Source organism: Manis javanica, chromosome 1 (assembly GCF_040802235.1).
Source record: "Manis javanica isolate MJ-LG chromosome 1, MJ_LKY, whole genome shotgun sequence".
In the NCBI taxonomy this organism is placed as follows: Eukaryota; Metazoa; Chordata; class Mammalia; order Pholidota; family Manidae; genus Manis; species Manis javanica.
This window is the reverse complement of record NC_133156.1, coordinates 16,839,585-16,854,944: the sequence shown is the minus strand read 5'-3', so window position 1 is coordinate 16,854,944 and position 15,360 is coordinate 16,839,585. Positions and strand designations below refer to the sequence as shown.

Below are 15,360 nucleotides of genomic sequence, written 5' to 3'. Positions count from 1 at the left end.
TTGTGCCTTAAACTCCCTCATAACCTCTGGAGCTGAGGCAGCTTCCACTCTCCATCAGGGGAGGGTGTCTGGGCTGCCACCCAACATCTCTCAACTTGCACTGTTTTGGGCAATGGGAATTTGCGTGGGCGATCTTTGTGTGCCGGGACAGCCCTGTGTTAGTTTAATAAGTTAAAGAAGATGTCTTTACATCAAGAGGACCATGCAAAGACTAGCAATTGAGCATTTAATGACTCAGAGGTGGGCTCTGAATGCCCCCAGCTTGAATTCAAATCAACACTGTGTGACCTTGGGCAGTTACTTCACCCACTCTGTGCCAACTTCTCCCACCTGTAAATGGGGATGTGTACAGACTACCTACCAAAGGCCACCAAAGATCAAAGGAGATGATAAGATAAACAGTGCCTGGCACGTAGTAAGTACTGCAGAAATATTAGCTAGTAGTAGTAGTAAGACTAGTAGAAACATGGAAACATGAGTGAATGGGTAAAAGGTACTGTACTAAGGTTCAATTTAAATAATTTAAGCTGTGAAACTAAAGAACATTTTCCACAATAAGAAGTTAGAATTCACAAAGATATGTTCCAGTGATCTAATAAAAACTTCAAAATTCCACATTTGTAGTTTTCAGGTAACCACACACTTAACGAATATTTTTTCATTTTGATTCCCAAACCTCGAATTGTGTCATTTTTTAATAAGCGATGTTGAGCCTCATCTGTTAGGTATTTTCAGAGGCTTGTGTTGCGGCTCAACAATATTCACATTTAATTATTTTAAGCTATGATGCCATTAAAGCAAACCTCAGACTGCCTTGTCTTGCCCCAGTATCCTCACAGGAGGGACAAAGCCAAGCTTCATAGAAAAAGCTCAGTCACTCTGAAGTCCTTTCCTTTTCTCTTATTACGCGTGGCCCGCCACCGTCAGAAAAAAAGTAATCTGATCTACCAAGTGGACTTCCTGCCTGCCTGCCTGTCCTTTTGAGATTCAGCACCATCTTCAGAGCCCTTGTTACAGCAATGAACATGAGGCTCAAACACCTGCCTTATTTTGTAGCCGAATCTTCTGCAAAGAGATACTGACTTCCTCCCACATTATCTGTCTAATAAGGGACCTAAAGGTGAGTCAAGAATCTTCTGTCCTCTTTTCAGAAAACAAAGTGATGTTTCTGAATGGCTCACCGAAACCTTCCTGGGACAACATCCCTGCGCCACATGTTCTCAAACTGGGAGTTCCAGGCAGACTCTTGGAGAACGATAATTTTTATTTTTTATTTCTTGTCATTTACTTTAAACATGGGACAAAAGATTTTGACTGAAGTATACATATATAGTAGAGATGCTGAACACACTTTTTCTAAGATTCACACTTCTTTTTAAATTATGCTTGTTGGTCCTAAATGCAGTAGTGAAGCGTGTTACTGAATTTTATTTGCTAAGGATTGTTTTCAAGTCCTCAACCCTCAATCCTTTTTCTTATAATCTTTAAAAAATTATTTATGGTATCAAAAAAAAAAAACCTTGGGAAATTAAAAGAAAAGGGAAAAGCAATCTGTTCTGTCTTAAAGCTGTAGCGTCTATTATATTCAGTGTAGAGATGAATTCCCGAAGGAGTCGGTTTCAGGGCACTTACTCACCAGGGGTTCTGCCATGATGATGCGAATCTTGCGCTCAGCCTGGGTGGTGAAGTTGACAAATAAACTCTTGAGAACATACTCTCCTGGTTTACTGTCTGGGTCCACACTGATGGGTAACATGGTTGGGGGGCCTTTCTCCCTTTGTGTGCCAGATACAGGTGGAACTGGAGGCTTGATATAACCGTTGCCAACTGGAGAAGCTGAAAAAAAATAATGGATGTTCTTAGGGTCTGGAAACATCATCGTAAGTATCCAGTTTGGCTGTGCTAAACCCTAGTATGAGGCTAGGAACCATACTAAGTATACTGTACCTAGTATCATAACCTGGCCTTATGCTTCAGAATTTTATTATTTTTATTACATTAAGGGATCAGAATTTTATTATTTTTATTACATTAAGATTACGTTATGTCATGTATATAATCCCCAAATACTTCTGGTTAACACATTGCTTTAGATAGATTATGTTGCATGTACATGACACAGCTGATAAATCCTACAATATTTACAATGTTTCCTGGCTTCGTTTTTATGTTTCAGGGAACTAGACTAAGGAGATGGATACGGGAAAAGGGATTTCTTGTCCTGGTTTTTCCTAACAGCCAGAAGCTCTCTGTCTTCTGTGCTTCCTTTTATTTATGGAAAAAACTCAGAGGTCATCCCTTCCAGAAGTTTCCAAGGGTCACATTTTAGAAAGCCCAGCTGGCTCTTGCTCCTGTAAGGGATGGGATCTCCCGCCCACCTTGAAAGATAAAAAGCTCAGGCAGTGCCCCGTCTATGCCGTTCAAGGGGTGGGTTGGACTCTTCACGCTCACCCCACTTTAGCTGGGTCAGGACACGCCTCCTCATCACTTGTAAAACATGCGTATTTCCTACTTGGCTTAGATCTTGAACAGAGACAGCTATTAGGGTCCCTGGTGAGGGGCCTCTTTTCAGATAGTTACAGGAAAAAAAAAAAGTTTATTGATTAATGAAAATTTCATGTCTCTCTACTTTTTACTCTACTTGGATATGTTAAACTCTGACATGCACTGTCCCCGCTCTCACCTAAGCATTTGTCAGACGGTCAGCTCTCCACATCCAACCAAAGAAATGTGAGAGGAAGGATCAGGCACTAGTGATGCTGAGGCCAGGATAATGGGAAGGGAGGCTTGGAAAAGGAGAAGTATGCAGTTTGGGGGTGACTAGATACAGAGAGTAAGGAGACGGTACAGAAGAAAGTGGATTTCCAGTGTGGACACGGGTTTGGATATCAAGAGCATGGTGGTGTGTCACAGACAGCAAAAGAAATAAGCTGGACACTCTTCAAAACAACAAATAAATTCAGGGTTTCCCTTGCCTTCTTTCCATCCCAAGCCTAATTCTGAGGAAGCCATGCAAACATTATATTTTATTGAATTATAAACATGCCCTCATGTTAGGCTGTAGATTCTCCCTCATTTTTCGTATGATTTCTAATGGCCCTTCCTCTCCACCTCACTTACCCTGCCAGTTAAGGAGTTCCTTACATCTGCAGGATCTTCTCATATCTCAACTACCAGTGAACTTTAAAAATATGGCCTCTAAGATAGGTTAGCAACCTGAGTGTTCACTGATAGATGAATGGGTGAAGATGTGGTACATACATACAATGGTATATTACTCAGCCATAAAAGAATGAAATTTTGCTAATTGCAACAAGGTGGATCTAGAAGTATTACACTAAGTGAAACAAGCCAGGCAGAGAAAGACAAATGCCATATGATTTCCCTTATTTTTGGAATCTAAAAAACAAAACCAATGAACAAACAAACAAAAGAGAAATAGTCTCATCAACACAGCGGACAGACTGGTGGTTGCTGGGGATGGGGTGAAACCGGTGAAGGGGGAAAATGTTTGATATCTTATCTGGGTGATGGTTATATAAATGTATACACATGTCAAAATTCCTCAAGCTACACACTAAAATGTGTGCATTTTATGTACCTAAGGAAACACTAATTAAAAAAAGAATGCAGGCTCTCAAGTTATAGAAATAAAATATGCTGTGTATTTTTTCATTTCCTCTCCATTCGCATCAGCTCTGTCCTAGTCTAGGCCCCTGGAAACTTACGGCTTGACTACACTATACTATCCCTCTGCTGACTTTATTTCATTCATTTTACAACACCAAACTAATCTTCTTCAGCAAAGCTTTAATTATAACATTTTTCTGCTCAGAATTTTCAGTGGCTCTCAATTATCATCATTAAGCCTCAAACACATGGCCTGGTTTTGACAGCCTTCAATGGTTTCCCTCAACGCTATGCCCGAGTCATGTCACTGCCCTGGCTGGCCCGTGAACATTTCTTTCTCTCTCCTGATGCCCCTTCCCATTCTTCTCTGCTCACCTAATCCTCCTGTCCTCTCAGAACCACTTCCGGTCTCATGTCCACGTCCCTAAAGCCTACATCCTCCCAGTCAGTCCTCACGGATGAGTTTGTATTACAAGATGAAGCATTTCGCTCACGCTCTTTGGCACTGTACACCCTACATCACCTAAGAAAGGCTAGGTAGATAGTTGATAAGTGAAGCAGTGATCAACTGGCCACGCAGTTTTGCCTAGGGCTGGCCCTATAATGGAACTATACATATTCTTCTACAAGGTCCCCAACAAGACTGCAGCCTCCCAGATCTAATACCGAGTTCTTCACACAGATAATAATCAATCTCCTTAAATAACTAACTAAACTCACCTTACTTTATTTCTGTACGTCTTGAAGTGGTCCCTAGGAAGCGACTGCTGTGAGAAGGCCAGTAGGGTCTTTAAAGGAATAAGGTGCTGAATTTGCAACAAAGAGTCATCAGTTAAACAGCACTTCAAGCAGCTTACGAAAAGGTGCAATGGATTCTGAAGGGGCATATTCAAATTCAGGTGATGCGAATCAAGTCCTGGCCCTTCCTCTGCTTTACCTCCTACTTTCTCCTGGGGAAGTAGGAAGTCTCTCAAGTCCAACTTACAGATCTCCATGAAGTACCTTCCTAATGTATCAAGGGCATTGTGCCATCAGACTGGAGACTGGGATATAAACCAAGAGTCTGAGTGTAGGACAACCTTTTATTATGTTTAGTTTTCTACATAATTTTATCCATTTCTAGAAGACAGCAACAATCGGGTTGATGAAGCACATAATTACAAAATCAGATCTATAATTACAAGACTCTGGGGCCTAAATGTCATAACTATAGTGAGAGAATTTTCCTAAGAGTGACTCTAGGCACGCCCCTTGCAAAGGTGCAGTGTGAACCAGACAGCTGAAGCCCAGATGCCAGAATGTTCTCACACAAACCTTCTATTTGAAAGGCTAAAATGTTGATTCACTGCTATCATAAAAAGTGTTACCCACCTGCACTCCAAAGCCAGATGTTCCATGCATGGCTTTAGTGGGCTGGAACTATCCCAGCCCAGCAGAGCCCTGGAGCAGGGCTGAAAGTGATTCAGGGGCATAGCGCTCATCATTCTGGTTTCAAGCAGACCAGCTAGGCCGATGGAAATGCAGTCGGGGTTCACGGGCTAAGTACCCTTGAACTAAATCCACCCCCAAGTTTTTGTAACCTCTCTTCATTCTAGTCTTAGAGTAGGTGGATAGCCAGACATGAGCGGGGAGGGGGCTGGGGACTTTGGCTGGTGTTTACATTTGGTTAAATGCATGTTTATATTCTAAACATTCCATGTAAACTGTTCTCAGGGATGTAGGAAGAGGGGATATAGACACACGACTTGCCAAACTGATGAGCTCCAATATGGAGAAGTTGACCCTCACTTCACCTCAAAGTACATTATATGCTCATTGGCATATTAAGATCACACCCTTGGTACCACGACAGTTCTGAGGAATATCATCTAAAGACAAAAAGAGGGCATCACCTTACTTTCCCAGAGAACCCCACCTAAGCCAGTGAATATTCCATCCCTGCTTAAACTCCACCCAACCCCAACCCTACCGTGCTGCTCACGTCTGAAGCACCCCTGCACTCCCTCCTTGAGTGTGAACTTTCCTTTACTGAACTATCCTTTGCTTGTCCCTGCTTGACCTGCTTGTGAATTCTTTCTCGATCAGAGTCAAGAACCCTTTCCCTGGCTGAGATCTCACCAAGCGTGCACAGAGGATCTCTCCATATTGCCCCAAAACACTATCATGACTAATACATAACAATTCACAACTAATTCAAACTATTCTTTTGCCATAATAGTTTTCAAAAGTAAACATAGGACATGGCACCTTTCAGTAACTTGGTTATTTAGTGATAATATATACAGTTAAGAACCAGGAAACATATATCCCCTTGTAATCAAAATTGAGTCAGAGCTACACTTGTCTAAACATCAGAACATTACCAATTGGAAAAAAAAATTGCTGCTTCTCCTTCAGCACTTGCTTGTTCTTAATCTACACATAATTAAGATTGATTTTCTGGTTTCCAAGTTCACAATAGTCTGAACGCAGAAAATCACAAGGGAAAGGCGCAACATCTATGGATAGCAACACCAACCACAAAAAGAAGGGGAAAAAAATAGCATTACTCTAAAAAGCCACCAGAACTTAAAAATGCAGTTTCCTGAAGCCATTTAGGACAGGGCCACAGAATCTGACATCCTTACACACTTGGGGATCGATACCTCCTTCCAGCATGCTGTCACCATTTTACTGTTTATGACGATGACCCTGAATCCCATGGAAAGTTTGAAATAACTTTGATATTTAGTTATGGATTTGAGAAGGCGGGGAACAGAATGATATAAATTTCCAAAAGGTTTCTATTTCAAAAGGATCAAACCAAAAAAAGATTTTGGTGTATAAAAGGATCAACACGGTCCCTAAGAATTTAGCACTCAGGACTTAAATCTGTTTCTTCTTAGGTCTGATTTTTAACTGACAGTTATTTTTGATTGAAACAGACAAAACAAGCCACCAGTTCAGGAAGAGCCATGCTCAGGCCCCGTCGTCCAGCTCTGAAAAGCAGGCAGTTACTGCGCGAATCTATGTCTCTCCATTACTCCCCAGCTCTCTACCCAGCCGGGCCAGCAAGCCCACCCGCCCCCCTGGGGGCCCAGGCCAACATTTCCTCTTCCTCCTGGCCAGGTCTGGGCCCTGTTCTCCCCACCTCATGCTCCTTGTGGTCTGACCTCTGAACAGATGCATCCCGAGGACAAAAGGGTCCTGACAGGTCATTGCTTTCCTTTCTTGTCTTCCCCACCTCAATTCATGTTGAAGGAACAATTTAATTCGTTGGATTAAAATTTCTTGCATGTGATAACATTTTTAAGCTTCAGCTCCATCTGCCTGTATCCTGTCTCCTCTCCTTCTTCACCTTTGTGTTTCCATTCCACAGCTCAATGTCCCTAGAAAGTCACTCAAACCGACGCTCTGGGGCGGGTGGAGAGCCTCGGGAGGACGAAGGGCATCACTTTCACATGGTAATTAGGCCTCTAATCATCAAGTCTTTTTGATATTGGCTTTCTCTTTATATCTTCCCATGTACATTTTAATCTTCAATTAGACATGTTCTCATTTTTCTCCATCAGCTTCTTTGTCTTAAGTGGATTTTGTGGGTATTATTTTATTCTAGTTTATTCCAAATTCTGTTTCTGGTCAGTTCTGTAGGGGCCTCTGGAGGGCTCTGCCCTCTTTTCCTGGGTCTCTATTTCTTAAACCAAGCAGAGCCCAGTCCTTAATCTGCATGAAGTCTGTTACAGGCTTTTGCAGCCGATTCATTACCCCCTGATTAGATCGATTTCTGAAGGCAAGCAATGATCTTTTGAATGTGGCTACTTTTTCCCCCAATTTCAATGCCTAATACTTTAATTTTTAGGCTGGCTGCTCTTGGCTGGCTAAGGTCTTTAGTACAATTTCCCAAAGTTACCAACATTTCCAGGAATGACCTACCTCCAAAACTGCAACACCAGTGCAAACACCCCCACAGCTCATAGTTCAGCTCTGTGACCGTGGGACCAAAAGGAAAGGAAATGCTAGGCTGAGTGTTCTCGTGTCTCGGGAAGCACCACGGAGGCTGCAGGTGGCCATATGGTCACAGGAAGGCAGGTGGTTTTCTCAGTTGGATTTTTAGAGGGTTTATACCGTTGCTTCTTATAGGCTATCATTCATCTGTTCACTTACTCATTTCAGCCAGTATTTATTTAATCAGTGTCCATGTTTCAGTCACTGTTCTAGGCACTGGGAAGATAGCAGTGAACAGAACAGACAGTTCCATCCCTCAAAGAGCTTACAGTTTACCCAGGCAGAGTCACATAATCAGTAATTTTGTGTGTGTACACACACACACACACACACACACACACACACACACACACACACACACACATCGGATTGCAATAGGTTCTAAAAGAAAAAGGGAAAGTTAAGCAGAGTGAGTGGTTGGAGGAACCTGCTCTTCTTTACATGCCCAAAGGTGCCCAGGTGCTGTGGAGAGGACTGAACGCTGCATGCCTTCCTGGTGTCTGAGGAAAGCCAGACACACTTGGCTTGAGCAGGATCTGCATTCCCATCCATCCCTTGCGCCTGCCGTAGCTGTCAGTGCTGGTGGAAATGCGAATCTACCTGGCCTGTAAAGGGCATGCACCCCAAATGCCCATCAGACACACAGCTCCTCCACCTCCCCTCACAAAATACGTGACTCAGAAAATTCTTTGTCTGCTTTTCACCGGCTTATAAAGACACAAAAGCACAGACCCAGTTCTCAAAACACTCAATTCCTTTTTTTTTTTCCTGATGTTCCCATTACTGGAATCAGACTCTGAGCATTTGAAAGAAAAAGTGGTTTCCTTTTAGTTGAAGTACCCCTGAGATGACATGTGGTAACTGTTTGAAGTTAGGACTCTTCTTAGAAATAAAGGTCCATTTAAACTACTTTACTTTCTAGAGATCAATGCAACCTTATCGTTCAACACAAGAGTAAATTTATTATGCTTCTCTGTTCACAGATGGACATGTTATTCTTTCTGCCAGTTCTCAGGGCCTCATTCATTTTGCAGGTTCTGAGGGCAAACCCCGTTAGTGACCGAGAGCTGGGAACCTACATTAGGACGATGCTTTTCCCCCACAGTCCGTCTTTTCCCGTAAGACTTACTTTGTTTGCTGGCACTATAGGAACATTCCATAGAACATAACAAACCAAGGATGACGCAGCTACTGTGAGAACATGTCACCCTGTATATAGAACATAATAAATAGGCCGCTAATGCATTTATGAGGGTGCTTTAGAAATGGCATTTCAAAAGGTACTGCAAATACTCAAAATGACCAGAAACCCTGAAAGTCAAGCAAAATAAATTAGGATAAAAAGAAAGAGAGCCTCCAACTTTGATAAGAAGAATTATTTTCTTCCACAGAGTAGTATTAGGAAATGAACAACGTTGGGATAAGAAGAAACAGTTCATTTGAGCAGCAGAAGAAACATTGCTTAAAGAGATGGATGATTCTTAAATATCTTTTTAAAATTTTTCATTAAGGTATTAGTGATATACACTCTTATGAAGGTTTCACATAAAAAAACAATGTGGTTACTACATTTACCTGTATTATCAAGTTTCTCACCCATACACCAATGCCATCACTGTCCATCAGGGTAGTAAGATGCCAAAGATTCATTGTTTGCCTTCTCTGTGCTACACTGTTTTCCTGTGACCCCCCACACCATGTGTACTAAAATAATACCCACAATCCCCTTCTCCCTTCCTCCCCACCCCTCCCCTTTGGTAACCACTAGTCCCTTCTTGGAGTCTGTGAGTCTGATGCTATTTTGTACCTTCAGTTTTGCTTCATTGTTATACTCCACAAATGAGGGAAATCATTTGGTACTTGTCTTTCTCCGCCTGGCTTATTTCACTGAGCATAATACCCTCTAGCTCCATCCACGTTGTTACAAATGGTAGGATTTGTTTCTTTCTTATGGCTGAATAGTATTCCATTGTGTATATGTACCACATCTTTATCCGTTCATCTACTGATGAACACTTAGGTTGCTTCCATATCTTGGCTATTGTAAATAGTGCTGCAATAAACATAGGGGTGCATATGTCTTTTTGGGTCTGAGAAGTTGTATTCTTTGAGTAAATTCCAAGGAGTGGGATTCCTGGGTCAAATGGTATTTCTATTTTTAGTTTTTTGAGGAACCTCCATACTGCTTTCCACAATGGTTGAACTAGCTTACATTCCCACCAGCAGTGTAGGAGGGTTCCCCTTTCTCCACATCCTTGCCAAAATTTGGTGTTCTTAGTCTTTTGATGCTGGCCCTCCTTACTGGTGTGAGGTGACACCTCATTGTGGTTTTAATTTGCATTTCCCTGATGATTAGTGATGTGGACCCTAAATAATTTTATACATTTCCAAAGTAGGTCAAGAAGAGAGTACCTGGTAAAAAATACTCAGAAACTTTTTGTCTTGGAAGAAAAAGGTATTCAACATGTTAAGCTCAGTTTAATAAATTTCCATAAAATTCTGATGATGTGAAATATTCCTCCCATTTTTGACTAATACATTCCTCCTTTCTCTTATACTAATTAGTTCTCTTAATCTGACAGGTTTCAAATTGTATTTCTTCAAGTTTCCGGTTCCACAAGATACCTCCAGGATAATTAATATCTTTAATTCTCAAAACATCGTAGAAGCTAAGCAATGTCCCTTTTACAGGTAAGACCATGTAGGTCTAGAGATGCTAACTGACTTGTCCAAGAACAGGACCTTAACCGATGTCTATCTGATAACGTATCTTGCGAGCTTCCCATACGACCCTGCCGTTTAAAACAAACCAGTCGCTTATGATGAAGACTGAATAAAATGAGCCCCTTTACCCACAGGTTTTACCCTGGCATAAGCTAGTTTTGAGATGTTAGGGGATGACAAAATTAAATACAAATATGATTTGGAAAATGAGGCTTCCTATAGATTTGTATAGATGGTTATTTTCTAGAAAGACTAAGATAAGGTGCCTCCTCCCAGGTTCTCTGTCCTTTGAACTTGAATGCATCTTTTAATCATTTGAGGGGCTTTGAGAAAGGCTAGGAGTACAAAAAAAGAGTCAAAAACCAAGAACCCACTAAAAATATGAAGTCTATTTACTGACACACCTTAAAAGGGTCTGGAGACTAATCTTTCCTAGACATAGCGATGATATGAACTTGAACTGGTTGTTATTCCACCAAGAAGTGAGTGAACTTGCAGACACAGTTTGCTGTGTTTCCTTCCATCTGTGGCCTCTCAAAACCGGTTTTGTCTGGTCTCTAAAAGCCTGATTACCTTAGAAGGACTGAAGGAGTTCAGCAACGGGAAAGTAAGCATCAAAGCCACTGCCCTGTTTTCTTTTCTCTCTTCTTTGCCTTTCAATATTTTACCTTAGAGAAATGACAGTAACCCTTCAGTGATTTCCTTTATAAATGTCGGTCATCGGCTAAGATGCAATTACATGGACGTTCCCCCCGTTTTCAAAGTAGGTCCCCTCACCACAGCCTGAGGGAATGCATGCCAAGATCTTGAGCAAAGGAAGATGGGGTTACATTGACATCTCAGGGTCCTTTCTCACCAAAAGGAGATTGAATGACCTGCCAGAGGCCGGATAATCCTGAATTTCAACTTCCTCCTCCGCAGAACTGGCAGCCTGCTCCTGTTCACGTGTCCCTTGCTGACTGTCCTTTGCTCCTCCTCTCATTTTCTGCCCCTTTCCATTTTCTTCCTCTTCTGAATCATTTTATGCTGCAACACCTCATTCACTTGAAATCCATTAATTCAAAATTTGTGATAAATTAGTTTGTGTGTGTGTTTTTTATGTGAACTATGAAGACGAATTGCTGACTACAGCGTGATTAGTGGCGCTGAGAATCTGCACATTAGATGCCCTTGGAAAGCTGGGTGGGCCCGGAGTAGGGCTTGATAATTTGCATTTCCAACCAACCAGCTACCAGGTTAGGACAGTGTGGCTGTCCTGGGGACCACTGATGTGAATAAACAGGAAAGCAAAGGGGACCAATCCATCCAGTGGATGAAATGTTTAAAATTCCATTTGCCTATAGAAAAACTGGTATGCCTCAGTAACTCCAAACAAGTAAATCCTCTGGAGGCAAAACAGAAATGGGGAGTCAAAGGTCTGAGTTCTAGTCTGGCTTTATGTGCCCCATGGGGGAGAAACTTTACCATCTGGACTTTGGTTTCCTTACCTGTCATTCTTAAAGAGGGTAGGCCAGCTTGTCCTTTTAGCTCTAATATACACTGAAAAAGCATGAAAGCATCACTTCTTTAAGAGTTTCACAATTCAACATTTAATAAGTAACATTTGCCTTCCCTTGAATTAATATGAATTAGTGAGATCCTGTCATCTATCCTCACCACAGAAGAAGGTCTGCAAATAATCCTGACCCTTCCACTTATGACTCCACTTCTTCTCTCATGTTGCTTCCTGAGAAGATGACACAGGAAGAAGGTGGACACCTGAGAAAGCCTGTCTTTTTTCCTAGCTGTAAACTCAAGACTCATGCTAACATTAAAAAAAAGAAAAATTAGGTACTGACAGCCTGCCCATCACAAAACCCTGGATTAGGCCTAGTGAAGGACAGAGGCGTCCTCTCTGCTTTGGGCCATTGATTAGTCAGATTTTGTGGACTCGATGGCGTTTGACCCACTTCTTAAAGGACAGGTAGGATTCTGATTGGTACAGGTGAGAAAGGGGCGGCCCAGGCAGGGGGCCCAGCATGGCAGCTGCATACAGGCATCTGTGAAGTCTCTCCCTGCCCCCTCCTTGTCTCTCCCTCCCACTATGCATCCCTATCAGCACAGAGGTTCAAACTTTGTCTTCACCAAGGAACTGGGAAGGTCTCAAGAACAGGAATACATCTTGTCTTTATTCCCAGCTTTTAGCATAGTGCCTGGCATAATTAGACAATTGTCTTACTTAATATTTGTTGAACTGAACCCATCTGATTCCACAAAACAGTCTTTGTGTAAATGAAATAATCAAGTATACATATAAAAAACTTAAACTCAAGTCCTATAAAAATGTAGGTTTTTAATTGTTATTAGAATTAAGGTCTTGAATGGCAAGCCACTGAGTTTGGACTTTATTTGGAGGATAATTGCAAGCTGGCAGGAAAGAGCGTCGAGCTGATATTGTTGTGTAGGATGGGATAAAATGGGGCTATTTGAGGGACAATGCAAATTAAAGATGACAGACCCTACCTAGAAAAAGAATGAAGATGGGAACTGGATGGGGCCTACTGGAGCAGAAAGGAACCACAGCTTATGCAGATGGGCCTGCGATCCTCTCATGTCAACCTTAATAAGATAACATACAGGATATACTTTTGGTGAGACATTATAATGATTACAGTTTTTAAGAAGATTTTTTTAGAACACTGACTGCATGTGCTTTCTCAAAATTCCCAACCTGTGAGAAGATATTGGTCAGAGTTCCTATACCAAACCCCCAACTCTGAGAACGATTGGCTATGTATTCCTGGGAACCACAGAGTGGTTCTGGGTCTCCTACCACTAGGATACAAATGACTCCGACAGCGCGGCAGAGAGAGAATTGGAGTGCGCCCTATGTCCATGCTCATCAAGTTATCAAAGCATCAGAGCTAATGCTCAGTTGCAAGAAACAATGGGGATACAAACAAGTTAAATGTCATCCTAAGGAAGCAAAAGAAATACTTCAAAATTAGGTTCATTTTATAAGAAAACTGCACTAATTTCTGCCAGTCAGTGGAAGAGATAAAAAATGCATGGATGATTAAGGGAGACTTTGGAGACTGAACCACCAAATGCAACATGTGGATCTTGTTTGAATCTTGATCTGGGCGAGCCAGCTTTAAGACATTTTCGGAAATGGCAATCAAAGCAACTTGAATATGGACTGCATAATAGGTGATATCAAAGAACAATGGTCAGTTTTGTAAGGTATTATAATAGCGTTGTGGGTAAGGAAATGTCACTGTTTTCTAGAATACATGCTGATTATATGGAGTGGTGCCTATATTTGATTCAAAATACTTTAACAGAGACAAAAAAGGTGTAAGTCAAGCAAACATGACTAAATCTTGATAACTGTCAAATCTGACGGCAATACACTGTATATGGCACTATTCTTTCTCCTTTCGTGTTTGAAAATTTTCATAATAAAACATTTTCTTAAAAGATAAGGCTCACTTGTAATGAGTCCCCAACATCTCATAATGGCAGTAGTAGATGAATGCTCTCTTAGAACCCCAATTAAAAAATTAATTGTATTAAAAAGTTGAACACCATCTGTAATGCAGGTTTGATAACATGCATTTGAATGTTCATTAAAATTTCAAGGCCAACCATATCCTTTCCCTTCAACTGAATGTGTTGGATGGGATGCTGTGGTTCTTAGAGCAACTACACACTACACTTACAATACACAGCAAGGGTGAAGGCAGGAAGGATGTCATTCACTATATTACAATAGAGTTTGAATATGATCAATCAGTCAATTCATCAAAATAACAAATTTTCATGGAAGCCTTAAGATAGATAAGGCTTTCTGCAAAGTTCAGTGGAGAATACAAAGATAAATTCTAAAAAAACAATGTCAAAGTTTTCCAAAGCTTTTTAAAATTGAGTACTTTAAGCCACAAGAGGCCACAAGGCAGTGCCAGGTTGAAAAGCCGATGGAAGAGCAACAGATTTAGGAGAATGTTCATTCATTTCATCTATTTCTTTATTGTATTTGCTCACTTCCTCAGTCATCAAATATTTACCGAAGGCCCGTTCTATGCCAAGCAACATGCTAGCCACTGTGGAAACAAGCCAGGCATCACTCTTGTCCTCACATGGCTGATGGTATGCCAGGGGCAGATATTATATAATAAATATACCCAGAAATATAATGACAAGGTGGGGAGTGCTCTGACAGCTGCCCCCAAGAGAAACAGGGGAGACATATCCTTAATTGTGGGGTCAGGCAGGATTCCCTGGGATTGACACTGAAGTGAAGACCTAGAAATAATTGATGATTGATACAGTCAGAGAAGGCTTCAAGGCAGAAGAGAATGGGAGCTCGGGGGCTGTAGAAAGTATATAAGGTGAGGGGAAGGACGCTTGATCATGGCTCACTTGCTCACTTCCTTCTAGTTTTATCAGATGCTCTTCTGGCCAGCCACTCTTTGGCACCTCTCTCTGCTGGTAACTTCTATCCCTTTTACCCAGATTTACTCCCTGAAGAGTACTGCCTGCCTCTTGATATATGATGACATATTATATATTTGTTTTCTGTCTTCCCCACTACCTTTAAGGGCAACTAGGATAAGGAATTTGTTTTATTTATTCCTCTTGCATCCCCACCTTCTGGCTTAATACCCAATACTCAATAAATATTTGTTGCATTAAGCAGTAAGGAAGCATTAAGATATAAAAGGTTATGAAAACTAGAAAAGGAAGAACAAATGAGGCCCAAAGGCAATAGAAGGAGGGACATAATAAAAATTAAAGCAGAAATAAATAAAATTGAGAAGAATAAAACAATAGAAAGAATCAATGAAAGCCGGAGCTGATTCATCAAGAAAATAAACAAAAGAGATAAACCCCTAGCCCGACTTATCAAGAAAAAAAGAGAATCTACACACATAAACAGAATCAGAAATGAGAAAGGAAAAATCACTATGGACACCACAGAAATTCAAAAAATTATGAGAGAATACTATGAAAAATTATATGGTGACAAACTGGATAACCTAG

The 15,360-nt window shown here is 41.2% G+C and overlaps 1 protein-coding gene across 10 annotated transcripts in view; it reads right to left on the bottom strand.

The window, feature by feature from the left end:
- FRY (FRY microtubule binding protein) overlaps positions 1-15,360 on the bottom strand; it is a 379,810-nt gene that overhangs the window by 178,930 nt on the left and 185,520 nt on the right. For all 10 annotated transcript variants that reach the window (XM_073228971.1, XM_073228977.1, XM_073228935.1 and 7 more), the window contains one exon: positions 1,637-1,836. In XM_073228971.1, the coding sequence (XP_073085072.1) occupies positions 1,637-1,756 (120 nt within the window). In that variant the 5' untranslated portion in view covers positions 1,757-1,836. The remainder of the gene's footprint in view (positions 1-1,636; positions 1,837-15,360) is intronic.